The following is a 26,526-nucleotide window of genomic DNA, read 5'->3' on the forward strand; positions in this document are numbered from 1 at the left end:
AAACATAATGGAAGACTTTGTTATAAATAAAGGTAAAAACAATGATCAAAAGAAGAAAAAATAAAGTGCTTTAGGTTGCACTGGTCCCTTTTAATTTTGTATTATTTACATTCGTTTACAAAGTAATATATTGAGGACAAGAGCGAGTTATAATCATTAGAAAATAATAGAAAATAACACACTTCTATTATGTTTAAAGAGTCGAAGTTTGTCATTCACTGCATTAGAAACCAGTGTTTGTGAGTAAAAAATATAAAACACCGCCACCTAGCGGTTGTGTCAAGCACGCGCATGCACGTCCACGCTCTTTTTCACTCGCTTGTAAAAGCCCACATCTGCAGTTTTTATTGTTGAGATTTTTTAACATTATTTAATTGATTGTAATTACAGCAATATTTATTCTAAGTACTACTTAAATTAAAATGAATTTCACACGAAAAAGTGCACAGTAGATTTTTCCTGGTTTTAGAAAATATGAAATACTAGACGGAGTAAAAATAACAATATTATTATCTTGACAATAATTATTATTGTAACAAGGGAAAGCAATGTTCGGAATTAATCATAAACACATCTAAATGAGGCCTAAATAAAATATATATATATTTTGTTTTAGGTGCGCGCATCCGACTAGCGCCAGCGATGACGTCATTTCATTTACATTCGAAATAAACTTTTTAAACATTGCATCAATCGATCAGCTGCTCGCAGATATTTGTCGTGTGATTTCTCTCCTGATTTATATTATTGTTACCGAATAATTGAATATCAATCTCCATCAAATCATCTGAATTCAGTGTTTCTGTGAAATATTTCTTCCATCGACATATTTCCAGTGAACGTTACATTTCTACCGAACATCTGAAGATGAGATCGGCATCTGCTCGCGTGGCCTCTCTGTACGTCGGTGATCTTCACCGGGAGGTTTCAGAGGTCATGCTGTACGACAGATTCATTCCGTTTGGCCCGATCCACTCCACCCGAGTGTGTAGAGACAGAAACACATTCAGGTCTCTGGGCTACGGATATGTCAATTTTGTCAACCGCTCGGACGGTAAGTTAAGTTAGATAAATGTACATAATTCGGCTTTACAATATTTATCATGTTTGAACCGATCAAATCAGGATTATATCGTTGTTTTCTTTTAGCTGAACATGCATTTGAGAACTTAATGTTCAGTCTCCTCATGGGTCGGACCATGCGCATCATGTGGGCCGATAGAAACCCTGCACTGAGGACCACCGGCGTTGGCAACATTATCATTCAAGGCCTGGCAAAGGACATCTGCAGCCTGGCACTTTACGACACCTTCTCTCATTACGGCACCATCTTATCCTGCAAGGTAACTGACTTGTATTTCCTTCTGTTATTCTGAGTTAACCATCCAAGTTTGATGCTTATCCTGACAAATGTCTCTTATCCATAAGGTGGTTGCAGATGAGAATGGCTCCAGAGGATATGGTTTCATTCATTTTGAGTCCTACGAAGCCGCTGAAAGAGCCATTCAGGAACTCAATGGGATGATGCTGAATGATCAAGTAGTGTAAGTTTGACTGGCAAATGTAATGTAAACAGTATTTGTAAACTTCTTCAACTGAATGTGATAGACTAACAGTGTTTGTCTGTGTCTACAGGTCCATCAGCCACTTCAGATCATTCCAGGAGCGTCAGGCAGAGAGGGAATCAAACCCTGGCCGCATGAAAAAAGACTACAGAAGTCTCTTCCCGGTATTAATCACAAAACCCTCTATTAGTGATCAGATCTTTAGTGCACGTGAAATGTTTCTCAATAGACTAATTTGACTTGTGTTTTCAGGGAGTGCATCTCTATGTCAACAATCTGCCCTACGGATGGACGGACCACCAGCTGCATAGAGCGTTCTCCCCATTCGGGTCTGTCACCAATGCTACGGTACGATGCTTGTTATTTAAAGGAACAGGAGACATTTAACAGAGTTTATACTCGGTACTGTTATCTGTGATTTACATTTAAAGCACATAAAATACATCATGCGACTTACAGATGTTTTCTTGACTATTCAGGTGGCGAGGAACGGCGGGCGCAGCCGAGGGTTCGGCTTTGTGTGTTTCACGAGCCCTGAAGCTGCAGCTCAAGCCGTTTCGGCAATGGACGGACGTGTCATTGCCAACAGACGTCTGAATGTTGCCTTCTCTCGGGTCCTGGATACGCCAGTGTCTTTCAGCGACTGTGTATCACCTCCTGAAAAGCAGTCGCTGCTTCCTTCAGGACACTTTGGGATTGTTCCACAGGTCCGATGTGCCGCAGTAACATATCAAGCAGAAATGTGTAATAAATCAAATCCTTATGCACATTTTGATCATAATTCTGTGTGTTTGACAGGCTATCAGCATTGTTGGTCAGCAGCTCGCCAGCCTCAACCGGCTTGTGTCCAGCTGTCGACGGGATGCAGCGGGTCTCCTGCCTAAGTGTAAGAATGTTTTTAAATGATGGTGGGTCGGTTCAGGCCTCATGTTTCTGCTGCGGTTAGCATCATTCTTTGGTCTCTTATGTCACAGGTGAGAGTCTGGTCCCGCTGGTCTGTCCGCTGCTGTTAGACTCGTTGGTGCCCAACATGTTGCGTGTGAACCAGGAGCTGCCAGAACTCATGTCTGATGCTTCTGGAACATCAGACACCTTGAGCTCTCCACTATCTGGAGACTTTGGTGCTGTTGTTCCAAAGGTCATATGTGAAGTTATATACATGGTGTTTCTGTAGCTAAAGTCAAAATGTCATGAGTTTGACTCCTTGAATTCACTGTAAGTCACAGTCAGTATCATAGTGTCCACTGAATAAATGTTATTGTATTTAAGGAATAAATGTTAATGGTTTTATAGTGATTCTGGTTGTATAAGGGAAGAAATATCTGGATATATTAAACGATGTGTATTTGTACAGACTCCTAACAGTGTCGATCAGCAGCTGTTTGGACATCTCTCCACCTGTCTTGTGTCCAACAGTCGCTGGTATGCTGATGGTGTCCTACCACAGTGTGAGTAGCTTCTCTTTACTTCTCTGAATGGTCTGTCAGATTCAGTCTTTATATTTCCTATAGTTATTAGTAAAATCATTCTTTGCTCATATTCTCAGTAGTTTCTCTGACATACGGAATGTGTTTCTACTGTCACAGGTGAGAGGTTCCTCCAATTGGTCTCTCCACTGCTGTCAGACACGTTTGACTCGGAGCCGCCCTGCATGCCGGTCGGTGCTGCTCATTCAATTCCTCTGTCAGATACTGAACGATCTCAATAATTGTGTTATTTGTTTTTTCGTCATATTTAATTCATGATATCGTTGTTTTAGACTGGTAAACTGCAACTGTCAGAGATGACGCCTGACCAAGCCACTGATGCTCCTGGAGTGTCGGAGACCTGCGGTGCCGTTGCTGTGGTTCACAACAGGTTTGGTAACGGTTTGGGTATGACTGGAAATATGAACACCTCCAAGGTAGGAGAAATCTCTTCATTTGTCAAGGATTTCGCTGTTATTGACACATGTAACCATTTAGAAATAATTGTGGTTTTGAAAAGCAATCAAAAAACACATCTGTTCTCTTCTCAGGTGACGGTGGTTATGGATGGTGCCTTTGTGTCTGTGTCCTGCTGCTCCTCTGATGACACCATAACTGTGATCGTGAAAATCCAGGAGGATCTTCTCCTTTACAGTGAGTCTCCATCCATCTTCCACTTCAGTTTTGTACATTTGCTGTATTATTCGGACACATTCTCATTTATCCGTCACAGGTGAGCGGCTCCTTGTTTTTAACACGATTGCGGTTCAAGCGAGGAGGACCTCTGAGGACACATCCAGCCCTCACCTGGCAATACAGCCTGTTCCTGAGAGTGAGTAACCCCATTCTTATTATACCAGAAATCACAGGTAATTTTTGTCCACATATATCAGTCAAACAGTTTAATAGATCATGTAAGCCAATCAATGTCTTTCTCCCGGTCAGGTGACCAAATTGTGGCAGATACAGTCCAGTCCTCAGCACCATTTACCATCAAGCCAGTGTTGACCACCCTGAAGGAGACGTGGGCTTCTCTGCACATGGGTGGGTTTGGGTTCATTCAGTGGTTTTACACGTATAGTTTTGTGAGTTATTGAGGGTTTTGTGTATTTTTTCAATCAGCCTCTCAAACGCTGCACATCTCACCTGTCAGCGCTGATGACGTGACCATTGTGACACGGGCTCATGTACAGCAGGTAGTAAAAGATTTCACAGCTGTTTAGTGATAATTGTTAGAATGATTTAAATAATTGAATTGTCTTATTCTCTGATGCACTTTATGAAAGTGTCCTCACAAATGATTTTCTCTACTGCAGCAGGTGAGTTCCTCTGAACAGTCACGGAGAACTCTTTGTGGTTTTTGGCTCAATAAGCTGAGCGGTTGTAGGAGTCTGGGAGGTCTAAACTGCCCCACCACCAATGATCTCCTGCGCTTCTGCACTCTGAGGTCAGTCCTCGTGCTGTCTGTCATCAGATCAACATTTAATTATTGGAGAAGATTATTTTAAGATCTGAAATAGTTGAATATGAGCTTTGGTGTTCTACATTTAATGTATTGTGTTTGTTTAGTGACTCATCAGTGATTGTCTGTGTTTCTAGGAGATTTCAGCAGGTGTGACAGAGACAATGGGATGCTGCAAATTTGTGAAAAAAGAATCCCCCAAAAAACGAAACAACAATAATGTAACATATGTAACAAATTTTGTAAATAATTTCTTGATTTATAAGTTTATCTTTTGTGCATCAACAAATGTTTATGTATCAAAAGGTTTTGTTTCAGGATCTTATTTTTTTATGTAACCGAGTTGTTACAAATTGTAAATATAATTAGTTATCTGCTAATTCATTTTGTGCAGGAAAAAATGTGTTGTGCAATATAAAATATTTTGTGCATGAAACAATTTTGTGCGAGAAAAAATATTGTTATGTAACAAAATATATTGTTTTGGTGTATTATATATCAAATGTAATATGCAAACATTTTGTTATAAAACTTTATTTAACGTGTCTAATAGTTATCATACTTAGTTTCATGATTTGTATGATTATTACGATTAATTATAAAATTTACAATCTTGTTATGTGTAAAAATAATGAACTTGTGTATTAAGATAATGTGTTGGAATTTTGCATTAAAAACATAGTTTTTTTTATGGGCAGGCCTTTTGTGTATCATTTCTTTTAATATGACAAGGATTCATATTTTATGTAACGAGGGTAATTAATACATTGGGATATTTTTTTTCCTGATTATTTCACTTCAATAAAAATGAACTACTGCAGACCTCAGAGTAATTAGACTTAAAAGAAATGGCGAGGACCTGAAAATCACATATAGGCTTATATAGAGACCTGTCAAATGAGTGAGACAGTTGTTTATTGTGAGACATTAATGTTTATAATGCAACATTTGGACAATAGAAACATAATGGAAGACTTTGTTATAAATAAAGGTAAAAACAATGATCAAAAGAAGAAAAAAAGTGGTTTAGGTTGCACTGGTCCCTTTTAATTTTGTATTATTTACATTCGTTTACAAAGTAATATATTGAGGACAAGAGCGAGTTATAATCATTAGAAAATAATAGAAAATAACACACTTCTATTATGTTTAAAGAGTCGAAGTTTGTCATTCACTGCATTAGAAACCAGTGTTTGTGAGTAATAAATATAAAACACCGCCACCTGGCGGTTGTGTCAAGCACGCGCATGCACGTCCACGCTCTTTTTCACTCGCTTGTAAAAGCCCACATCTGAAGTTTTTATTGTTGAGAGTTTTTAACATTATTTAATTGATTGTAATTACAGCAATATTTATTCTAAGTACTACTTAAATTAAAATGAATTTCACAGGAAAAAGTGCACAGTAGATTTTTCCTGGTTTTAGAAAATATGAGTAAAAAAAATAACAATATTATTATCTTGACAATAATTATTATTGTAACAAGGGAAAGCAATGTTCGGAATTAATCATAAACACATCTAAATGAGGCCTAAATAAAATATATATATATTTTGTTTTAGGTGCGCGCATCCGACTAGCGCCAGCGATGACGTCATTTCATTTACATTCGAAATAAACTTTTTAAACATTGCATCAATCGATCAGCTGCTCGCAGATATTTGTCGTGTGATTTCTCTCCTGATTTATATTATTGTTACCGAATAATTGAATATCAATCTCCATCAAATCATCTTAATTCAGTGTTTCTGTGAAATATTTCTTCCATCGACATATTTCCAGTGAACGTTACATTTCTACCGAACATCTGAAGATGAGATCGGCATCTGCTCGCGTGGCCTCTCTGTACGTCGGTGATCTTCACCGGGAGGTTTCAGAGGTCATGCTGTACGACAGATTCATTCCGTTTGGCCCGATCCACTCCACCCGAGTGTGTAGAGACAGAAACACATTCAGGTCTCTGGGCTACGGATATGTCAATTTTGTCAACCGCTCGGACGGTAAGTTAAGTTAGATAAATGTACATAATTCGGCTTTACAATATTTATCATGTTTGAACCGATCAAATCAGGATTATATCGTTGTTTTCTTTTAGCTGAACATGCATTTGAGAACTTAATGTTCAGTCTCCTCATGGGTCGGACCATGCGCATCATGTGGGCCGATAGAAACCCTGCACTGAGGACCACCGGCGTTGGCAACATTATCATTCAAGGCCTGGCAAAGGACATCTGCAGCCTGGCACTTTACGACACCTTCTCTCATTACGGCACCATCTTATCCTGCAAGGTAACTGACTTGTATTTCCTTCTGTTATTCTGAGTTAACCATCCAAGTTTGATGCTTATCCTGACAAATGTCTCTTATCCATAAGGTGGTTGCAGATGAGAATGGCTCCAGAGGATATGGTTTCATTCATTTTGAGTCCTACGAAGCCGCTGAAAGAGCCATTCAGGAACTCAATGGGATGATGCTGAATGATCAAGTAGTGTAAGTTTGACTGGCAAATGTAATGTAAACAGTATTTGTAAACTTCTTCAACTGAATGTGATAGACTAACAGTGTTTGTCTGTGTCTACAGGTCCATCAGCCACTTCAGATCATTCCAGGAGCGTCAGGCAGAGAGGGAATCAAACCCTGGCCGCATGAAAAAAGACTACAGAAGTCTCTTCCCGGTATTAATCACAAAACCCTCTATTAGTGATCAGATCTTTAGTGCACGTGAAATGTTTCTCAATAGACTAATTTGACTTGTGTTTTCAGGGAGTGCATCTCTATGTCAACAATCTGCCCTACGGATGGACGGACCACCAGCTGCATAGAGCGTTCTCCCCATTCGGGTCTGTCACCAATGCTACGGTACGATGCTTGTTATTTAAAGGAACAGGAGACATTTAACAGAGTTTATACTCGGTACTGTTATCTGTGATTTACATTTAGAGCAGATAAAATACATCATGCGACATACAGATGTTTTCTTGACTATTCAGGTGGCGAGGAACGGCGGGCGCAGCCGAGGGTTCGGCTTTGTGTGTTTCACGAGCCCTGAAGCTGCAGCTCAAGCCGTTTCGGCAATGGACGGACGTGTCATTTCCAACAGACGTCTGAATGTTGCCTTCTCTCGGGTCCTGGATACGCCAGTGTCTTTCAGCGACTGTGTATCACCTCCTGAAAAGCAGTCGCTGCTTCCTTCAGGACACTTTGGGATTGTTCCACAGGTCCGATGTGCCGCAGTAACATATCAAGCAGAAATGTGTAATAAATCAAATCCTTATGCACATTTTGATCATAATTCTGTGTGTTTGACAGGCTATCAGCATTGTTGGTCAGCAGCTCGCCAGCCTCAACCGGCTTGTGTCCAGCTGTCGACGGGATGCAGCGGGTCTCCTGCCTAAGTGTAAGAATGTTTTTAAATGATGGTGGGTCGGTTCAGGCCTCATGTTTCTGCTGCGGTTAGCATCATTCTTTGGTCTCTTATGTCACAGGTGAGAGTCTGGTCCCGCTGGTCTGTCCGCTGCTGTTAGACTCGTTGGTGCCCAACATGCTGCGTGTGAACCAGGAGCTGCCAGAACTCATGTCTGATGCTTCTGGAACATCAGACACCTTGAGCTCTCCACTATCTGGAGACTTTGGTGCTGTTGTTCCAAAGGTCATATGTGAAGTTATATACATGGTGTTTCTGTAGCTAAAGTCAAAATGTCATGAGTTTGACTCCTTGAATTCACTGTAAGTCACAGTCAGTATCATAGTGTCCACTGAATAAATGTTATTGTATTTAAGGAATAAATGTTAATGGTTTTATAGTGATTCTGGTTGTATAAGGGAAGAAATATCTGGATATATTAAACGATGTGTATTTGTACAGACTCCTAACAGTGTCGATCAGCAGCTGTTTGGACATCTCTCCACCTGTCTTGTGTCCAACAGTCGCTGGTATGCTGATGGTGTCCTACCACAGTGTGAGTAGCTTCTCTTTACTTCTCTGAATGGTCTGTCAGATTCAGTCTTTATATTTCTTATAGTTATTAGTAAAATCATTCTTTGTTAGTAAAATCATTCTTTGCTCATATTCTCAGTAGTTTCTCTGACATACAGAATGTGTTTCTACTGTCACAGGTGAGAGGTTCCTCCAATTGGTCTCTCCACTGCTGTCAGACACGTTTGACTCGGAGCCGCCCTGCATGCCGGTCGGTGCTGCTCATTCAATTCCTCTGTCAGATACTGAACGATCTCAATAATTGTGTTATTTGTTGTTTCGTCATATTTAATTCATGATATCGTTGTTTTAGACTGGTAAACTGCAACTGTCAGAGATGAGGCCTGACCAAGCCACTGATGCTCCTGGAGTGTCGGAGACCTGCGGTGCCGTTGCTGTGGTTCACAACAGGTTTGGTAACGGTTTGGGTATGACTGGAAATATGAACACCTCCAAGGTAGGAGAAATCTCTTCATTTGTCAAGGATTTCGCTGTTATTGACACATGTAACCATTTAGAAATAATTGTGGTTTTGAAAAGCAATCAAAAAACACATCTGTTCTCTTCTCAGGTGACGGTGGTTATGGATGGTGCCTTTGTGTCTGTGTCCTGCTGCTCCTCTGATGACACCATAACTGTGATCGTGAAAATCCAGGAGGATCTTCTCCTTTACAGTGAGTCTCCATCCATCTTCCACTTCAGTTTTGTACATCTGCTGTATTATTCAGACACATTCTCATTTATCCGTCACAGGTGAGCGGCTCCTCGTTTTTAACACGATTGCGGTTCAAGCGAGGAGGACCTCAGAGGACACATCCAGCCCTCGCCTGGCAATACAGCCTGTTCCTGAGAGTGAGTAACCCCATCCTTATTATACCAGAAATCACAGGTAATTTTCCACATGAGATCAGTCACACAGTTTAACAGATCATATAAGCCAATCAATGTCTTTCTCCCGGTCAGGTGACCAAATTGTGGCTGATACAGTCCAGTCCTCAGCACCATTTACCATCAAGCCAGTGTTGACCACCCTGAAGGAGACGTGGGCTTCTCTGCACATGGGTGGGTTTGGGTTCATTCAGTGGTTTTACACGTATAGTTTTGTGAGTTATTGAGGGTTTTGTGTATTTTTTCAATCAGCCTCTCAAACGCTGCACATCTCACCTGTCAGCGCTGATGACGTGACCATTGTGACACGGGCTCATGTACAGCAGGTAGTAAAAGATTTCACAGCTGTTTAGTGATAATTGTTAGAATGATTTAAACAATTGAATTGTCTTATTCTCTGATGCACTTTATGAAAGTGTCCTCACAAATGATTTTCTCTACTGCAGCAGGTGAGTTCCTCTGAACAGTCACGGAGAACTCTTTGTGGTTTTTGGCTCAATAAGCTGAGCGGTTGTAGGAGTCTGGGAGGTCTAAACTGCCCCACCACCAATGATCTCCTGCGCTTCTGCACTCTGAGGTCAGTCCTCGTGCTGTCTGTCATCAGATCAACATTTAATTATTGGAGAAGATTATTTTAAGATCTGAAATAGTTGAATATGAGCTTTGGTGTTCTACATTTAATGTATTGTGTTTGTTTAGTGACTCATCAGTGATTGTCTGTGTTTCTAGGAGATTTCAGCAGGTGTGACAGAGACAATGGGATGAGGCAAATTTGTGAAAAAAGAATCCCCCAAAAAACGAAACAACAATAATGTAACATATGTAACAAATTTTGTAAATAATTTCTTGATTTATAAGTTTATCTTTTGTGCATCAACAAATGTTTATGTATCAAAAGGTTTTGTTTCAGGATCTTATTTTTTTATGTAACCGAGTTGTTACAAATTGTAAATATAATTAGTTATCTGCTAATTCATTTTGTGCAGAAAAAATGTGTTGTGCAATATAAAATATTTTTGTGCATGAAACAATTTTGTGCGAGAAAAAATATTGTTATGTAACAAAATATATTGTTTTGGTGTATTATATATCAAATGTAATATGCAAACATTTTGTTATAAAACTTTATTTAACGTGTCTAATAGTTATCATACTTAGTTTCATGATTTGTATGATTATTACGATTAATTGTTAAATTTACAATCTTGTTTTGTGTAAAAATAATGAACTTGTGTATTAAGATAATGTGTTGGAATTTTGCATTAAAAACATAGTTTTTTTTATGGGCAGGCCTTTTGTGTATCATTTCTTTTAATATGACAAGGATTCATATTTTATGTAACGAGGGTAATTAATACATTGGGATATTTTTTTTCCTGATTATTTCACTTCAATAATAATGAACTACTGCAGACCTCAGAGTAATTAGACTTAAAAGAAATGGCGAGGACCTGAAAATCACATATAGGCCTATATAGAGAGACCTGTCAAATGAGTGAGACAGTTGTTTATTGTGAGACATTAATGTTTATAATGCAACATTTGGACAATAGAAACATAATGGAAGACTTTGTTATAAATAAAGGTAAAAACAATGATCAAAAGAAGAAAAAAAAGTGCTTTAGGTTGCACTGGTCCCTTTAATTTTGTATTATTTACATTCGTTTACAAAGTAATATATTGAGGACAAGAGCGAGTTATAATCATTAGAAAATAATAGAAAATAACACACTTCTATTATGTTTAAAGAGTCGAAGTTTGTCATTCACTGCATTAGAAACCAGTGTTTGTGAGTAAAAAATATAAAACACCGCCACCTAGCGGTTGTGTCAAGCACGCGCATGCACGTCCACGCTCTTTTTCACTCGCTTGTAAAAGCCCACATCTGCAGTTTTTATTGTTGAGAGTTTTTAACATTATTTAATTGATTGTAATTACAGCAATATTTATTCTAAGTACTACTTAAATTAAAATGAATTTCACACGAAAAAGTGCACAGTAGATTTTTCCTGGTTTTAGAAAATATGAATACTAGACGGAGTAAAAATAACAATATTATTATCTTGACAATAATTATTATTGTAACAAGGGAAAGCAAAGTTCGGAATTAATCATAAACACATCTAAATGAGGCCTAAATAAAATATATATATATTTTCGTTTTAGGTGCGCGCATCCGACTAGCGCCAGCGATGACGTCATTTCATTTACATTCGAAATAAACTTTTTAAACATTGCATCAATCGATCAGCTGCTCGCAGATATTTGTCGTGTGATTTCTCTCCTGATTTATATTATTGTTACCGAATAATTGAATATCAATCTCCATCAAATCATCTTAATTCAGTGTTTCTGTGAAATATTTCTTCCATCGACATATTTCCAGTGAACGTTACATTTCTACCGACATCTGAAGATGAGATCGGCATCTGCTCGCGTGGCCTCTCTGTACGTCGGTGATCTTCACCGGGAGGTTTCAGAGGTCATGCTGTACGACAGATTCATTCCGTTTGGCCCGATCCACTCCACCCGAGTGTGTAGAGACAGAAACACATTCAGGTCTCTGGGCTACGGATATGTCAACTTTGTCAACCGCTCGGACGGTAAGTTAAGTTAGATAAATGTACATAATTCGGCTTTACAATATTTAGCATGTTTGAACCGATCAAATCAGGATTATATCGTTGTTTTCTTTTAGCTGAACATGCATTTGAGAACTTAATGTTCAGTCTCCTCATGGGTCGGACCATGCGCATCATGTGGGCCGATAGAAACCCTGCACTGAGGACCACCGGCGTTGGCAACATTATCATTCAAGGCCTGGCAAAGGACATCTGCAGCCTGGCACTTTACGACACCTTCTCTCATTACGGCACCATCTTATCATGCAAGGTAACTGACTTGTATTTCCTTCTGTTATTCTGAGTTAACCATCCAAGTTTGATGCTTATCCTGACAAATGTCTCTTATCCATAAGGTGGTTGCAGATGAGAATGGCTCCAGAAGATATGGTTTCATTCATTTTGAGTCCTACGAAGCCGCTGAAAGAGCCATTCAGGAACTCAATGGGATGATGCTGAATGATCAAGTGGTGTAAGTTTGACTGGCAAATGTAATGTAAACAGTATTTGTAAACTTCTTCAACTGAATGTGATAGACTAACAGTGTTTGTCTGTGTCTACAGGTCCATCAGCCACTTCAGATCATTCCAGGAGCGTCAGGCAGAGAGGGAATCAAACCCTGGCCGCATGAAAAAGGACTACAGAAGTCTCTTCCCGGTATTAATCACAAAACCCTCTATTAGTGATCAGATCTTTAGTGCACGTGAAATGTTTCTCAATAGACTAATTTGACTTGTGTTTTCAGGGAGTGCATCTCTATGTCAACAATCTGCCCTACGGATGGACGGACCACCAGCTGCATAGAGCGTTCTCCCCATTCGGGTCTGTCACCAATGCTACGGTACGATGCTTGTTATTTAAAGGAACAGGAGACATTTAACAGAGTTTATACTCGGTACTGTTATCTGTGATGTACATTTAGAGCAGATAAAATACATCATGCGACAAACAGATGTTTTCTTGACTATTCAGGTGGCGAGGAACGGCGGGCGCAGCCGAGGGTTCGGCTTTGTGTGTTTCACGAGCCCTGAAGCTGCAGCTCAAGCCGTTTCGGCAATGGACGGACGTGTCATTTCCAACAGACGTCTGAATGTTGCCTTCTCTCGGGTCCTGGATACGCCAGTGTCTTTCAGCGGCTGTGTATCACCTCCTGAAAAGCAGTCGCTGCTTCCTTCAGGACACTTTGGGATTGTTCCACAGGTCAGATGTGCCGCAGTAACATATCAAGCAGAAATGTGTAATAAATCAAATCCTTATGCACATTTTGATCATAATTCTGTGTGTTTGACAGGCTATCAGCAATGTTGGTCAGCAGCTCGCCAGCCTCATTCGGCTTGTGTCCAGCTGTCGACGGGATGCAGCGGGTCTCCTGCCTAAGTGTAAGAACGTTTTTAAATGATGGTGGGTTGGTTCAGGCCTCATGTTTCTGCTGCGGATAGCATCATTCTTTGGTCTCTTATGTCACAGGTGAGAGTCTGGTCCCGCTGGTCTGTCCGCTGCTGTTAGACTCGTTGGTGCCCAACATGCTGCGTGTGAACCAGGAGCTGCCAGAACTCATGTCTGATGCTTCTGGAACATCAGACACCTTGAGCTCTCCACTATCTGGAGACTTTGGTGCTGTTGTTCCAAAGGTCATATGTGAAGTTATATACATGGTGTATCTGTAGCTAAAGTCAAAATGTCATGAGTTTGACTCCTTGAATTCACTGTAAGTCACAGTCAGTATCATAGTGTCCACTGAATAAATGTTATTGTATTTAAGGAATAAATGTTAATGGTTTTATAGTGATTCTGGTTGTATAAGGGAAGAAATATCTGGATATATTAAACGATGTGTTTTTTGTACAGACTCCTAACAGTGTCGCTCAGCAGCTGTTTGACATCTCTCCACCTGTCTTGTGTCCAACAGTCGCTGGTATGCTGATGGTGTCCTACCACAGTGTGAGTAGCTTCTCTTTACTTCTCTGAATGGTCTGTCAGATTCAGTCTTTATATTTCCTATAGTTATTAGTAAAATCATTCTTTGCTCATATTCTCAGTAGTTTCTCTGACATACAGAATGTGTTTCTACTGTCACAGGTGAGAGGTTCCTCCAATTGGTCTCTCCACTGCTGTCAGACACGTTTGACTCGGAGCCGCCCTGCATGCCGGTCGGTGCTGCTCATTCAATTCCTCTGTCAGATACTGAACGATCTCAATAATTGTGTTATTTGTTGTTTCGTCATATTTAATTCATGATATCGTTGTTTTAGACTGGTAAACTGCAACTGTCAGAGATGAGGCCTGACCAAGCCACTGATGCTCCTGGAGTGTCGGAGACCTGCGGTGCCGTTGCTGTGGTTCACAACAGGTTTGGTAACGGTTTGGGTATGACTGGAAATATGAACACCTCCAAGGTAGGAGAAATCTCTTCATTTGTCAAGGATTTCGCTGTTATTGACACATGTAACCATTTAGAAATAATTGTGGTTTTGAAAAGCAATCAAAAAACACATCTGTTCTCTTCTCAGGTGACGGTGGTTATGGATGGTGCCTTTGTGTCTGTGTCCTGCTGCTCCTCTGATGACACCATAACTGTGATCGTGAAAATCCAGGAGGATCTTCTCCTTTACAGTGAGTCTCCATCCATCTTCCACTTCAGTTTTGTACATTTGCTGTATTATTCGGACACATTCTCATTTATCCGTCACAGGTGAGCGGCTCCTCGTTTTTAACACGATTGCGGTTCAAGCGAGGAGGACCTCAGAGGACACATCCAGCCCTCGCCTGGCAATACAGCCTGTTCCTGAGAGTGAGTAACCCCATCCTTATTATACCAGAAATCACAGGTAATTTTTCCACATGAGATCAGTCACACAGTTTAACAGATCATATAAGCCAATCAATGTCTTTCTCCCGGTCAGGTGACCAAATTGTGGCTGATACAGTCCAGTCCTCAGCACCATTTACCATCAAGCCAGTGTTGACCACCCTGAAGGAGACGTGGGCTTCTCTGCACATGGGTGGGTTTGGGTTCATTCAGCGGTTTTACACATATAGTTTTGTGATTTATTGATGGTTGTGTGTTTTCTTTTTAATCAGCCTCTCAAACGCTGCACATCTCACCTGTCAGCGCTGATGACGTGACCATTGTGACACGGGCTCATGTACAGCAGGTAGTAAAATATTTCACAGCTGTTTAGTGATAATTGTTAGAATGATTTAAATAATTGAATTGTCTTATTCTCTGATGCACTTTATGAAAGTGTCCTCACAAATGATTTTCTCTACTGCAGCAGGTGAGTTCCTCTGAACAGTCACGGAGAACTCTTTGTGGTTTTTGGCTCAATAAGCTGAGCGGTTGTAGGAGTCTGGGAGGTCTAAACTGCCCCACCACCAATGATCTCCTGCGCTTCTGCACTCTGAGGTCAGTCCTCGTGCTGTCTGTCATCAGATCAACATTTAATTATTGGAGAAGATTATTTTAAGATCTGAAATAGTTGAATATGAGCTTTGGTGTTCTACATTTAATGTATTGTGTTTGTTTAGTGACTCATCAGTGATTGTCTGTGTTTCTAGGAGATTTCAGCAGGTGTGACAGAGACAATGGGATGAGGCAAATTTGTGAAAAAAGAATCCCCCAAAAAACGAAACAACAATAATGTAACATATGTAACAAATTTTGTAAATAATTTCTTGATTTATAAGTTTATCTTTTGTGCATAAACAAATGTTTATGTATCAAAAGGTTTTGTTTCAGGATCTTATTTTTGCATGTAACCGAGTTGTTACAAATTGTTAATATAATTAGTTATCTGCTAATTCATTTTGTGCAGGAAAAAATGTGTTGTGCAATATAAAATATTTTTGTGCATGAAACAATTTTGTGCGAGAAAAAATATTGTTATGTAACAAAATATATTGTTTTGGTGTATTATATATCAAATGTAATATGCAAACATTTTGTTATAAAACTTTATTTAACGTGTCTAATAGTTATCATACTTAGTTTCATGATTTGTATGATTATTACGATTAATTATAAATTTACAATCTTGTTATGTGTAAAAATAATGAACTTGTGTATTAAGATAATGTGTTGGAATTTTGCATTAAAAACATAGTTTTTTTTATGGGCAGGCCTTTTGTGTATCATTTCTTTTAATATAACAAGGATCTATGTTTTATGTAACGAGGGTAATTAATACATTGGGATATTTTTTTTCCTGATTATTTCACTTCAATAAAAATGAACTACTGCAGACCTCAGAGTAATTAGACTTAAAAGAAATGGCGAGGACCTGAAAATCACATATAGGCCTATATAGAGAGACCTGTCAAATGATTGAGACAGTTGTTTGTTGTGAGACATTAATGTTTATAATGCAACATGTGGACAATAGAAACATAATGGAAGACTTTGTTATAAATAAAGGTAAAAACAATGATCAAAAGAAGAAAAAAAAGTGGTTTAGGTTGCACTGGTCCCTTTTAATTTTGTATTATTTACATTCGTTTACAAAGTAATATATTGAGGACAAGAGCGAGTTATAATCATTAGAAAATAATAGAAAATAACACACTTCTATTATGTTTAAAGAGTCGAAGTTTGTCATTCACTGCATTAGAAACCAGTGTTTGTGAGTAATACATATAAAACACCGCCACCTGGCGGTTGTGTCAAGCACGCGCATGCATGTCCGCGCTCTTTTTCACTCGCTTGTAAAAGCCCACATCTGAAGATTTATTGTTGAGAGTTTTTATCATTATGTAATTGATTGTAATTACAGCAATATTTTGTCTAAGTACTACTTAAATTAAAATGAATTTCACAGGAAAAAGTGCACAGTAGATTTTTCCTGGTTTTAGAAAATATGAGTAAAAAAAAATAACAATATTATTATCTTGACAATAATTATTATTGTAACAAGGGAAAGCAAAGTTCGGAATTAATCATAAACACATCTAAATGAGGCCTAAATAAAATATATATATATTTTTTGTTTTAGGTGCGTGCATCCGACTAGCGCCAGCGATGACGTCATTTCATTTACATTCGAAATAAACTTTTTAAACATTGCATCAATCGATCAGCTGCTCGCAGATATTTGTCGTGTGATTTCTCTCCTGATTTATATTATTGTTACCGAATAATTGAATATCAATCTCCATCAAATCATCTGAATTCAGTGTTTCTGTGAAATATTTCTTCCATCGACATATTTCCAGTGAACGTTACATTTCTACCGAACATCTGAAGATGAGATCGGCATCTGCTCGCGTGGCCTCTCTGTACGTCGGTGATCTTCACCGGGAGGTTTCAGAGGTCATGCTGTACGACAGATTCATTCCGTTTGGCCCGATCCACTCCACCCGAGTGTGTAGAGACAGAAACACATTCAGGTCTCTGGGCTACGGATATGTCAATTTTGTCAACCGCTCGGACGGTAAGTTAAGTTAGATAAATGTACATCATTCGGCTTTACAATATTTATCATGTTTGAACCGATCAAATCAGGATTATATCGTTGTTTTCTTTTAGCTGAACATGCATTTGAGAACTTAATGTTCAGTCTCCTCATGGGTCGGACCATGCGCATCATGTGGGCCGATAGAAACCCTGCACTGAGGACCACCGGCGTTGGCAACATTATCATTCAAGGCCTGGCAAAGGACATCTGCAGCCTGGCACTTTACGACACCTTCTCTCATTACGGCACCATCTTATCATGCAAGGTAACTGACTTGTATTTCCTTCTGTTATTCTGAGTTAACCATCCAAGTTTGATGCTTATCCTGACAAATGTCTCTTATCCTTAAGGTGGTTGCAGATGAGAATGGCTCCAGAGGATATGGTTTCATTCATTTTGAGTCCTACGAAGCCGCTGAAAGAGCCATTCAGGAACTCAATGGGATGATGCTGAATGATCAAGTAGTGTAAGTTTGACTGGCAAATGTAATGTAAACAGTATTTGTCAACTTCTTCAACTGAATGTGATAGACTTACAGTGTTTGTCTGTGTCTACAGGTCCATCAGCCACTTCAGATCATTCCAGGAGCGTCAGGCAGAGAGGGAATCAAACCCTGACCACATGAAGAAAGACTACAGAAGTCTCTTCCCGGTATTAATCACAAAACCCTCTATTAGTGATCAGATCTTTAGTGCACGTGAAATGATTCTCAATAGACTAATTTGACTTGTGTTTTCAGGGAGTGCATCTCTATGTCAACAATCTGCCCTACGGATGGACGGACCACCAGCTGCATAGAGCGTTCTCCCCATTCGGGTCTGTCACCAATGCTACGGTACGATGCTTGTTATTTAAAGGAACAGGAGACATTTAACAGAGTTTATACTCGGTACTGTTATCTGTGATGTACATTTAGAGCAGATAAAATACATCATGCGACAAACAGATGTTTTCTTGACTATTCAGGTGGCGAGGAACGGCGGGCGCAGCCGAGGGTTCGGCTTTGTGTGTTTCACGAGCCCTGAAGCTGCAGCTCAAGCCGTTTCGGCAATGGACGGACGTGTCATTTCCAACAGACGTCTGAATGTTGCCTTCTCTCGGGTCCTGGATACGCCAGTGTCTTTCAGCGACTGTGTATCACCTCCTGAAAAGCAGTCGCTGCTTCCTTCAGGACACTTTGGGATTGTTCCACAGGTCCGATGTGCCGCAGTAACATATCAAGCAGAAATGTGTAATAAATCAAATCCTTATGCACATTTTGATCATAATTCTGTGTGTTTGACAGGCTATCAGCATTGTTGGTCAGCAGCTCGCCAGCCTCAACCGGCTTGTTTCCAGCTGTCGACGGGATGCAGCGGGTCTCCTGCCTAAGTGTAAGAATGTTTTTAAATGATGGTGGGTTGGTTCAGGGCTCATGTTTCTGCTGCGGTTAGCATCATTCTTTGGTCTCTTATGTCACAGGTGAGAGTCTGATGCCGCTGGTCTGTCCGCTGCTGTTAGACTCAGTGGTGCCCAACATGCTGCATGTGAACCAGGAGCTGCCAGAACTCATGTCTGATGCTTCTGGAACATCAGACACCTTGAGCTCTCCACTATCTGGAGACTTTGGTGCTGTTGTTCCAAAGGTCATATGTGAAGTTATATACATGGTGTTTCTGTAGCTAAAGTCAAAATGTCATGAGTTTGACTCCTTGAATTCACTGTAAGTCACAGTCAGTATCATAGTGTCCACTGAATAAATGTTATTGTATTTAAGGAATAAATGTTAATGGTTTTATAGTGATTCTGGTTGTATAAGGGAAGAAATATCTGGATATATTAAACGATGTGTTTTTTGTACAGACTCCTAACAGTGTCGATCAGCAGCTGTTTGGACATCTCTCCACCTGTCTTGTGTCCAACAGTCGCTGGTATGCTGATGGTGTCCTACCACAGTGTGAGTAGCTTCTCTTTACTTCTCTGAATGGTCTGTCAGATTCAGTCTTTATATTTCTTATAGTTATTAGTAAAATCATTCTTTGTTAGTAAAATCATTCTTTGCTCATATTCTCAGTAGTTTCTCTGACATACGGAATGTGTTTCTACTGTCACAGGTGAGAGGTTCCTCCAATTGGTCTCTCCACTGCTGTCAGACACGTTTGACTCGGAGCCGCCCTGCATGCCGGTCGGTGCTGCTCATTCAATTCCTCTGTCAGATACTGAACGATCTCAATAATTGTGTTAATTGTTGTTTCGTCATATTTAATTCATGATATCGTTGTTTTAGACTGGTAAACTGCAACTGTCAGAGATGAGGCCTGACCAAGCCACTGATGCTCCTGGAGTGTCGGAGACCTGCGGTGCCGTTGCTGTGGTTCACAACAGGTTTGGTAACGGTTTGGGTATGACTGGAAATATGAACACCTCCAAGGTAGGAGAAATCTCTTCATTTGTCAAGGATTTCGCTGTTATTGACACATGTAACCATTTAGAAATAATTGTGGTTTTGAAAAGCAATCAAAAAACACATCTGTTCTCTTCTCAGGTGACGGTGGTTATGGATGGTGCCTTTGTGTCTGTGTCCTGCTGCTCCTCTGATGACACCATAACTGTGAACGTGAAAATCCAGGAGGATCTTCTCCTTTACAGTGAGTCTCCATCCATCTTCCAATTCAGTTTTGTACATTTGCTGTATTATTCGGACACATTCTCAGTTATCTGCCACAGGTGAGCGGCTCCTCGTTTTTAACACGATTGTGGTTCAAGCGAGGAGGACCTCTGAGGACACATCCAGCCCTCGCCTGGCAATACAGCCTGTTCCTGAGAGTGAGTAACCCCATTCTTATTATACCAGAAATCACAGGTAATTTTCTCCACATGAGATCAGTCACACAGTTTAACAGATCATATAAGCCAATCAATGTCTTTCTCCCGGTCAGGTGACCAAATTGTATCAGATACAGTCCAGCCCTCAGCACCATTTACCATCAAGCCAGTGTTGACCACCCTGAAGGAGACGTGGGCTTCTCTGCACATGGGTGGGTTTGGGTTCATTCAGCGGTTTTAAACGTATAGTTTTGTGATTTATTGATGGTTGTGTGTTTTCTTTTTAATCAGCCTCTCAAACGCTGCACATCTCACCTGTCAGCGCTGATGACGTGACCATTGTGACACGGGCTCATGTACAGCAGGTAGTAAAAGATTTCACAGCTGTTTAGTGATAATTGTTAGAATGATTTAAATAATTGAATTGTCTTATTCTCTGATGCACTTTATGAAAGTGTCCTCACAAATGATTTTCTCTACTGCAGCAGGTGAGTTCCTCTGAACAGTCACGGAGAACTCTTTGTGGTTTTTGGCTCAATAAGCTGAGCGGTTGTAGGAGTCTGGGAGGTCTAAACTGCCCCACCACCAATGATCTCCTGCGCTTCTGCACTCTGAGGTCAGTCCTCGTGCTGTCTGTCATCAGATCAACATTTAATTATTGGAGAAGATTATCTTAAGATCTGAAATAGTTGGATGTGAGCTTTGGTGTTCTACATTGAGTGTGTTGTGTTGGTTTAGTGACTCATCAGTGATTGTCTGTGTTTCTAGGAGATTTCCGCTGGTGTGACAGAGACAATGGGATGTGGCAAATTTGTCCAAAAACAAAAAAATTGCAACAGCAAGTAAATTTTTTTGTGTATGGAGAATATTGTTATGTTACAAAATATATTGTTTTATTATATTATATTTTATGTGACATTTTTTTTTTAATGTTTTATGCAAGAAAATATTTTTGGGTATGTTAAAACATGTTTTATATTTCCTTTTATAATCCAATTAATTATTTAATTTACAAATGTTTTGTTTCAAAATTATTTTTTGTAAATAATCTTGTAAATAACTGTTATAATAATCTGTTCAATTTTGTGCATTATAAAAAGATAGTTGTGTTTTATAGACTGGTATTTTGTGTATCGCTTCTTTTATATTAATTTGATATTATATGTTTTTATATAACAGGAGTAATAAATATATTTGCTTAATTCCACATCAGTTGCATTCGTTGGTCTGCAAAATCGATTCGGCTTCAATTATCGAAAGGGCTCTAACAATAAGATAAATAAAAAACAAAATAGTAGAAAATATTCTCTCAAATATTGGTTAACATTGATGTACGTTTGAAAAGAACATGAAATTTAAATAGGAACTATAATTTCCACAATTCATATTGAAATGTTGTTACCAACAATCATGAAGTTGTTTCAGATCTAGTCTGCTACTTATTAAAAACAACTAAAATAACATTAAATCAACACTTAATAGTCAAATAATTAAACAGTAAATACACTATATTGTATTAAATAGTGTCTAACTTTTCACGGACCATACACCTTCATTATTTAGTCTTAAAAGACGTGTCAACTCACTCACCTTACGGTTATGGCAGAACTCGTATCCGTCCTGCTTGCACTCATGTGAACGAATGATGAGCTGGAGGTTGTGTCTGTTCAGAAAGTCCTCTGTAACATCAGGACCCCAGTAACACCCTCCTCCTCTGATCTCATTGGGAATACAACCATTCTGAGACATGGGGTCACTCCACAGCAGGTCCAGAATCTGATCAAGACAGAATGCAAACCAACCATTAGCTGTACAAATAATGTTTCTAGGTTATTTTATTTTAAACGGGTCCATCAAAATATATAATTATTGACTTTTTGCACATCTAGATTGACCTGAGTAAAATATTAACCCTTAACCGCAATGAAATATATAACTTACCTGTTTCCACTCATCGTTGTCAGTATTTGTGAATTCTGAGGAATCCTGTTCAACCTCGGAGGACAGAGACAAGCTGAGAATTTGGTGAGACCTGCTGAAGCCGGAGAGACTGAACTCCGCTTGCCTGCGGCGGATCTCCAGCTCTTCCTCGACGGTTCGAGTAATGGCTGATGAGAAGTTCTGGAGAGAGCGTCTCTGGAAACTGTCTCGAGAGCCCAACGGTTTGGGAAACATCAGGGTGCCCTGTCTGTTTTTAGAGATCGTCACCTCATCGTGGACCTCAGCAGGTCTGTACAGGTTAGTGCGGGAAGCACTGCTCTTCTTTGGAGGCCTCATGGCAGAGACGTACTAAAGAAAGCAAGGGGTCACATTTATAGGTTTGGCTTTCAAAGACATGCAGAATATCTATGTGACTCACCTTGTGTCTGTCTACTCGAGCTATCAGAGAGAGGTCTGTGGAATCTGAGATCCCTCCATGGACCACCAGCACTCTGTGGTCAATCACCGTCACTAACGGCAACCAGCTGAAGATCTTCTGAAGTAACTTGAGGATACGCTTTCCGTGCATCTTAACGGATGTACAGATATTGAAATTAAATAATTTCAAAACATGATGTGAAATTCAGAGCAGAAATAATCAAAAGAACAGAGCTTGTGAAAAATGAATTAAAATTGATTTGCTCTTTGATGATTATTGGCCAATAGCTCTGGTAGTGTTATTTACAGATAATCTATCTAACAAATAGACGGCATATGGGTCTATACAGTACTTATACAATTTTGCTAAATAACAAAATAGTAATAATTTTGTCTTTTATCTCTCAAAAAGATAAACTCTATTATACCACTGGAGTCATTTGGATTACAAGATAACATGACATTTTTATATAATTGTTTGTTTTCAGTTGAAGTAATGAAGTCATTTAACTCTAGGATGGCATGCGAGTGAATTCATTATGAAAAGTGTAAATTCTAGGTGAAGTAAACTTTTAACTCCTATATTTCATTTACTACAGTTAAAAATCTAAAAAATTTCACAAATAATATAACAAACTGTAATTTTACTGAATTTTACAATAATTTCTTGCAGATTTTTTTATGAATTTTTGATTTACGCTCCAATTCATCAAATTATGAAAAACTTGTAATTTTACTGGTGCCCCAGCTGCCGAAAAATTACAGTTTGTTTTACAGGATTCTTTTACAGTGTACTCTGGATTAATGGTCTTTTATTTTGATGTATTGTCAGTGTTGTCTTTACTCATTTAACGAGTAAAATAGCTTTTAAGTCTTTTGCTGTAATGAGTGTAATCCTCTTAACAGGCTGACCCACATATAACTGCAACAGAACTGAACAGTTTCTTCTTATAGACACTAAGCCTGATGCCTGAGTTGTCCACTTGCAATAAATAGAAGCTGTTCGTGGAAAGAAAGGGTTGGGATATTCCTTAATGTTTCATAATGGAGATAAACTACACGGCATCGTAAACAAGCACGTTCTGAAACCTCTGGAATTATAACCCTTACAATATTATAGGCCTACTTTTTTTAGTCTACTTCAAAGAGTAGACCAAAAATACTTTCTTGTTTATTTATTTTTATTTAAGCACACTTGAATAAACTTATTTTCTGTATAGGGCAACATCATCCTACCTTGTATTTCTTCAACACTTCTTTGGTGAAGCCATACCTATAAATAAAAGCTGAAATATTATATTTTGACAGTACCTTATATTAAATAAGCAATGAAAGAGTAATGAAAGATGAAAGACTAATAAAAGCTAAGTATTATTCTAACTATAAAGTACTGTAAAATTCAGGTGAGTATACTCAAAAAAATTAACTGTGATTTTACTTTAAACAATTTACACTAAAAAAAATTGTTAACTTTAAAGCTGTAAAATCAATTAAATATACTGTTTAAATTGATTGTACATAAAAAATGTAAGTTAATCTGTGTAAAATATTAAGTGTAAATTTTATGAATTTAAAATAGCTGCTTGTTTTTGTGATATTTACTAAGCCTGCACCAAATAATTTTTTACAGTGTATATACGAAAATGTCAAGTTCTTTTATTATCTTTATAATGTAACTGAATGCATGTTTCAACATGTTTTTGTGCATTACCTTAAATTAATAATGTGGTCTTCATGGTTTCCTCGGTTAAGATAAACGTCTCCAGGATATACAAGTAGGAACGCAAACAATATGAGGAGAATCTCAATTGAATCTTTTCCTCTGTCCACATAGTCTCCATTGAAAATGTAGGGTTTCTCCAATGATGGCATTCCATTCTGGAAGAAACAAATCCAAATCGTCAGTAAACTGTTTTTTTTTTCAGGCTCCTAGATGTGTGTAATAGTTCAGTAACTTACCTTGTAAAATATTAGTAACAAGTCCTCTAACTGTCCATGTAAATCACCTAAAATAAAGGTCTCAGAAGATTCAGAAGTGCCACTTCATAATGTAACGACAGAATAGTTCAAAGACCGTTTCAGGCACTCACCACAGATTGTGATTTCTTTGCTATGGCATGTGGAGACCCGGTTGATGTTTGGCAACACCCGGAGGAGCTTCCACGTTTCCAGAAGAAGTTGAAGGACGTAACGTGAGTGAAGCTGCTGCTTGGAAAAGCCAGAAGGGTGTATGGTTAAAGATGAGGACGATGGCAGATTTGAATGTAATTTTTTTTAGAAAAACATCACTACTTGTTTGTTTTTGAAGGCCTCTGTAAGATTAGCAACTTGAGCCATGTCTAGTGGAAAGGTTAACCGTGGGCCAGAGTAGATGTCCGGCACTTCAATATTAGCGTAGCTGAAATATCTCTCCCACTCTGCATCTCGACACACCTCATTCTCTCTGAAGATATGTGAGATCAGGTTTCCTAATGGAAAGAATATGTGATATGTTTATACAGAGAGGTTTTGGGCGGGAGCTGTTTCAAATGTGTATGACAGGATTTTTTACGTTCACTGCTGGATGGAGTGAAGTTATCCACCAGGTAACCGAGAAAGTTGTATAACTGTAAACAAATGACAAAATATTTGAGCACATTATTTCTGCTTATGCATCCCTCATAAATTCATTGTTGAATCCTTACTTTGATTTGGTCTTGAAGGTCTGAGTACTCCATGGACTGGAAGATGTTCCAGGTATATCTGCGTCTCACCTCCATACGGGCCACATACTGTCTGTACCAACGCTGGATCATCACCGCAGCCTTCATTGCTTTAAGAGAACATTATTACTATACCATCACCACTATGGTTTATAAGATAAATGTGTTTGTTGTCAGTGCAGTCATTTCAGGTCAAGATGCTATAACCACAGGCGTCAATTCTCCTATTTCAAAAAATGGCAACACAGATCGGAAGTAGGGAAAACTTTGCTGCCATAGTCATTCATTCATTCATTAAGCTTGTTTTCTAACAGGCATTCATTTTATTTACCAAAGGCAAAAATAGCTTATCCGATTTGTTCATGGTTTACTAGGAGATGTAAAAATAGGGAAAAAAACATTGCAAAAAACTTTTTTTGGAGCGATTTATTTATTATTAAGGTCTGATGTATGTTCATTATAAAGGGAGCGCCACATGCCTAACTTCTAGTCTCTGATACTGTTCTGTGTAGTGGGAGCTAGAGCATTGACAGGACAAGCGTTTACTCTACTTCCGGTTTGTACTTTGAAATAGGTCTATTGAAAAAACAGATGTTTTATCAGGATTTTCTACAGCTGGAGCTATGGTGCCAACATGTTGAATTGATCCTGCCAGTGAGAGATGTCACATATGTCACATCTCTTAAAACAGTAGGATTAACTTACTTAAGGCCGCTGCATAAAAAAAAAATGAAAATCTGTTAGATTTAAACGAGTTACTCATATGTATTGACAAGTTCAAATGTTTAAAAACTAGTTTAACAATATTTGGACTGGGAAAATCTCACCTGGGATGACGTTTCCATCTGTTTATAAAAAAAGACCATTCAATAATTATATTTAAACCAAATACATTTTTTGAACTGCTTCTGTAGATAGCCTACAATGTAAAAATAACTGTAATTTGAGGAAATTTTCTTTAATTGTTTTTACAGATTTTCGACGTATAATGTAAAAAAACGATAAAATGGTTAAAATACGGTCAAAAGTGTAAAAATGACAGAAAACACCACATATTTACAAGAAAAATGCGGTGGACATGTCATTTTACAGGGATAACTGTTATATGGTTTATTTCTGTATAACAAGAAACAAACTGCAAACATCACTGGCCAAATGAAGTGCCAAAATAAGTGTTTTACCTCGGTCATATCTTTTATTGAAATCAGTTGTTTTTGTCACCCCACTCCCCAT

The 26,526-nt window shown here is 38.8% G+C and overlaps 5 protein-coding genes across 13 annotated transcripts in view; 4 read left to right on the forward strand and 1 right to left on the reverse strand.

The window, feature by feature from the left end:
* ppef2a (protein phosphatase with EF-hand domain 2a) overlaps positions 1 to 26,526 on the reverse strand; it is a 40,528-nt gene extending 14,002 nt beyond the window's left edge. The window contains exons 1-13 of the mRNA XM_056746294.1: positions 26,475 to 26,526; positions 26,121 to 26,138; positions 25,999 to 26,007; positions 25,276 to 25,403; positions 25,143 to 25,197; positions 24,884 to 25,059; positions 24,682 to 24,799; positions 24,551 to 24,597; positions 24,303 to 24,469; positions 23,828 to 23,864; positions 22,593 to 22,742; positions 22,175 to 22,522; positions 21,824 to 22,009 (exon numbers count right to left, since the gene is read on the reverse strand). Coding sequence (XP_056602272.1) covers positions 21,824 to 22,009; positions 22,175 to 22,522; positions 22,593 to 22,742; positions 23,828 to 23,864; positions 24,303 to 24,469; positions 24,551 to 24,597; positions 24,682 to 24,799; positions 24,884 to 25,059; positions 25,143 to 25,197; positions 25,276 to 25,403; positions 25,999 to 26,007; positions 26,121 to 26,138; positions 26,475 to 26,526 — 1,491 coding nt within the window. The remainder of the gene's footprint in view (positions 1 to 21,823; positions 22,010 to 22,174; positions 22,523 to 22,592; positions 22,743 to 23,827; positions 23,865 to 24,302; positions 24,470 to 24,550; positions 24,598 to 24,681; positions 24,800 to 24,883; positions 25,060 to 25,142; positions 25,198 to 25,275; positions 25,404 to 25,998; positions 26,008 to 26,120; positions 26,139 to 26,474) is intronic.
* On the forward strand, positions 595 to 5,024 carry LOC130418948 (uncharacterized). Of its 2 annotated transcripts, XM_056745171.1 has the most exons (17): positions 667 to 720; positions 837 to 1,054; positions 1,150 to 1,343; positions 1,429 to 1,544; positions 1,636 to 1,729; positions 1,818 to 1,913; positions 2,045 to 2,272; positions 2,364 to 2,451; positions 2,540 to 2,703; positions 2,920 to 3,013; positions 3,152 to 3,222; positions 3,325 to 3,685; positions 3,765 to 3,863; positions 3,977 to 4,075; positions 4,154 to 4,227; positions 4,348 to 4,478; positions 4,631 to 5,023. In XM_056745171.1, exons 2-17 carry the CDS (start codon positions 868 to 870, stop codon positions 4,647 to 4,649), a joined length of 2,115 nt encoding a protein of 704 aa, XP_056601149.1. In that variant the 5' UTR covers positions 667 to 720; positions 837 to 867; the 3' UTR covers positions 4,650 to 5,023. The 2 variants fall into 2 exon arrangements, with proteins under 2 accessions (XP_056601150.1, XP_056601149.1); XM_056745172.1 differs by having other exon boundaries at positions 595 to 1,054; positions 4,351 to 4,478; positions 4,631 to 5,024.
* LOC130418946 (uncharacterized) lies at positions 6,051 to 10,399 on the forward strand. 3 transcript variants are annotated; one of them, XM_056745168.1, is made up of 17 exons: positions 6,110 to 6,159; positions 6,276 to 6,493; positions 6,589 to 6,782; positions 6,868 to 6,983; positions 7,075 to 7,168; positions 7,257 to 7,352; positions 7,484 to 7,711; positions 7,803 to 7,890; positions 7,979 to 8,142; positions 8,359 to 8,452; positions 8,610 to 8,680; positions 8,783 to 9,143; positions 9,223 to 9,321; positions 9,433 to 9,531; positions 9,610 to 9,683; positions 9,804 to 9,934; positions 10,087 to 10,399. In XM_056745168.1, exons 2-17 carry the CDS (start codon positions 6,307 to 6,309, stop codon positions 10,103 to 10,105), a joined length of 2,115 nt encoding a protein of 704 aa, XP_056601146.1. In that variant the 5' UTR covers positions 6,110 to 6,159; positions 6,276 to 6,306; the 3' UTR covers positions 10,106 to 10,399. The 3 variants fall into 3 exon arrangements, with proteins under 3 accessions (XP_056601147.1, XP_056601148.1, XP_056601146.1); XM_056745169.1 differs by having other exon boundaries at positions 6,051 to 6,493; positions 9,807 to 9,934; XM_056745170.1 differs by lacking the exon at positions 10,087 to 10,399 and having other exon boundaries at positions 6,052 to 6,493; positions 9,610 to 9,718; positions 9,804 to 9,935.
* Positions 11,561 to 14,406, forward strand: LOC130418951 (embryonic polyadenylate-binding protein-like). Of its 3 annotated transcripts, XM_056745181.1 has the most exons (11): positions 11,561 to 11,960; positions 12,056 to 12,249; positions 12,335 to 12,450; positions 12,542 to 12,635; positions 12,724 to 12,819; positions 12,951 to 13,178; positions 13,270 to 13,357; positions 13,446 to 13,609; positions 13,827 to 13,919; positions 14,058 to 14,128; positions 14,231 to 14,406. In XM_056745181.1, the coding sequence occupies exons 1-11, from the start codon at positions 11,774 to 11,776 to the stop codon at positions 14,256 to 14,258; spliced, it is 1,359 nt and encodes a 452-aa protein (XP_056601159.1). In that variant the 5' UTR covers positions 11,561 to 11,773; the 3' UTR covers positions 14,259 to 14,406. The 3 variants fall into 3 exon arrangements, 2 of the variants coding, with proteins under 2 accessions (XP_056601159.1, XP_056601160.1); XR_008906449.1 differs by lacking the exon at positions 14,231 to 14,406 and having other exon boundaries at positions 11,562 to 11,960; positions 13,446 to 13,686; positions 13,888 to 13,919; XM_056745182.1 differs by lacking the exons at positions 14,058 to 14,128; positions 14,231 to 14,406 and having other exon boundaries at positions 11,562 to 11,960; positions 13,446 to 13,686.
* LOC130418950 (uncharacterized) lies at positions 16,990 to 21,167 on the forward strand. 4 transcript variants are annotated; one of them, XM_056745177.1, is made up of 17 exons: positions 17,035 to 17,070; positions 17,187 to 17,404; positions 17,500 to 17,693; positions 17,779 to 17,894; positions 17,986 to 18,079; positions 18,168 to 18,263; positions 18,395 to 18,622; positions 18,714 to 18,801; positions 18,890 to 19,053; positions 19,271 to 19,364; positions 19,522 to 19,592; positions 19,695 to 20,055; positions 20,135 to 20,233; positions 20,347 to 20,445; positions 20,525 to 20,598; positions 20,719 to 20,849; positions 21,002 to 21,167. In XM_056745177.1, the coding sequence occupies exons 2-17, from the start codon at positions 17,218 to 17,220 to the stop codon at positions 21,018 to 21,020; spliced, it is 2,115 nt and encodes a 704-aa protein (XP_056601155.1). In that variant the 5' UTR covers positions 17,035 to 17,070; positions 17,187 to 17,217; the 3' UTR covers positions 21,021 to 21,167. The 4 variants fall into 4 exon arrangements, with proteins under 4 accessions (XP_056601156.1, XP_056601157.1, XP_056601158.1 ...); XM_056745178.1 differs by having other exon boundaries at positions 16,990 to 17,404; positions 20,722 to 20,849; XM_056745179.1 differs by lacking the exon at positions 21,002 to 21,167 and having other exon boundaries at positions 16,990 to 17,404; positions 20,525 to 20,633; positions 20,719 to 20,850.

Source organism: Triplophysa dalaica, chromosome 4 (genome assembly GCF_015846415.1).
Source record: "Triplophysa dalaica isolate WHDGS20190420 chromosome 4, ASM1584641v1, whole genome shotgun sequence".
Lineage (NCBI taxonomy): Eukaryota > Metazoa > Chordata > Actinopteri > Cypriniformes > Nemacheilidae > Triplophysa > Triplophysa dalaica.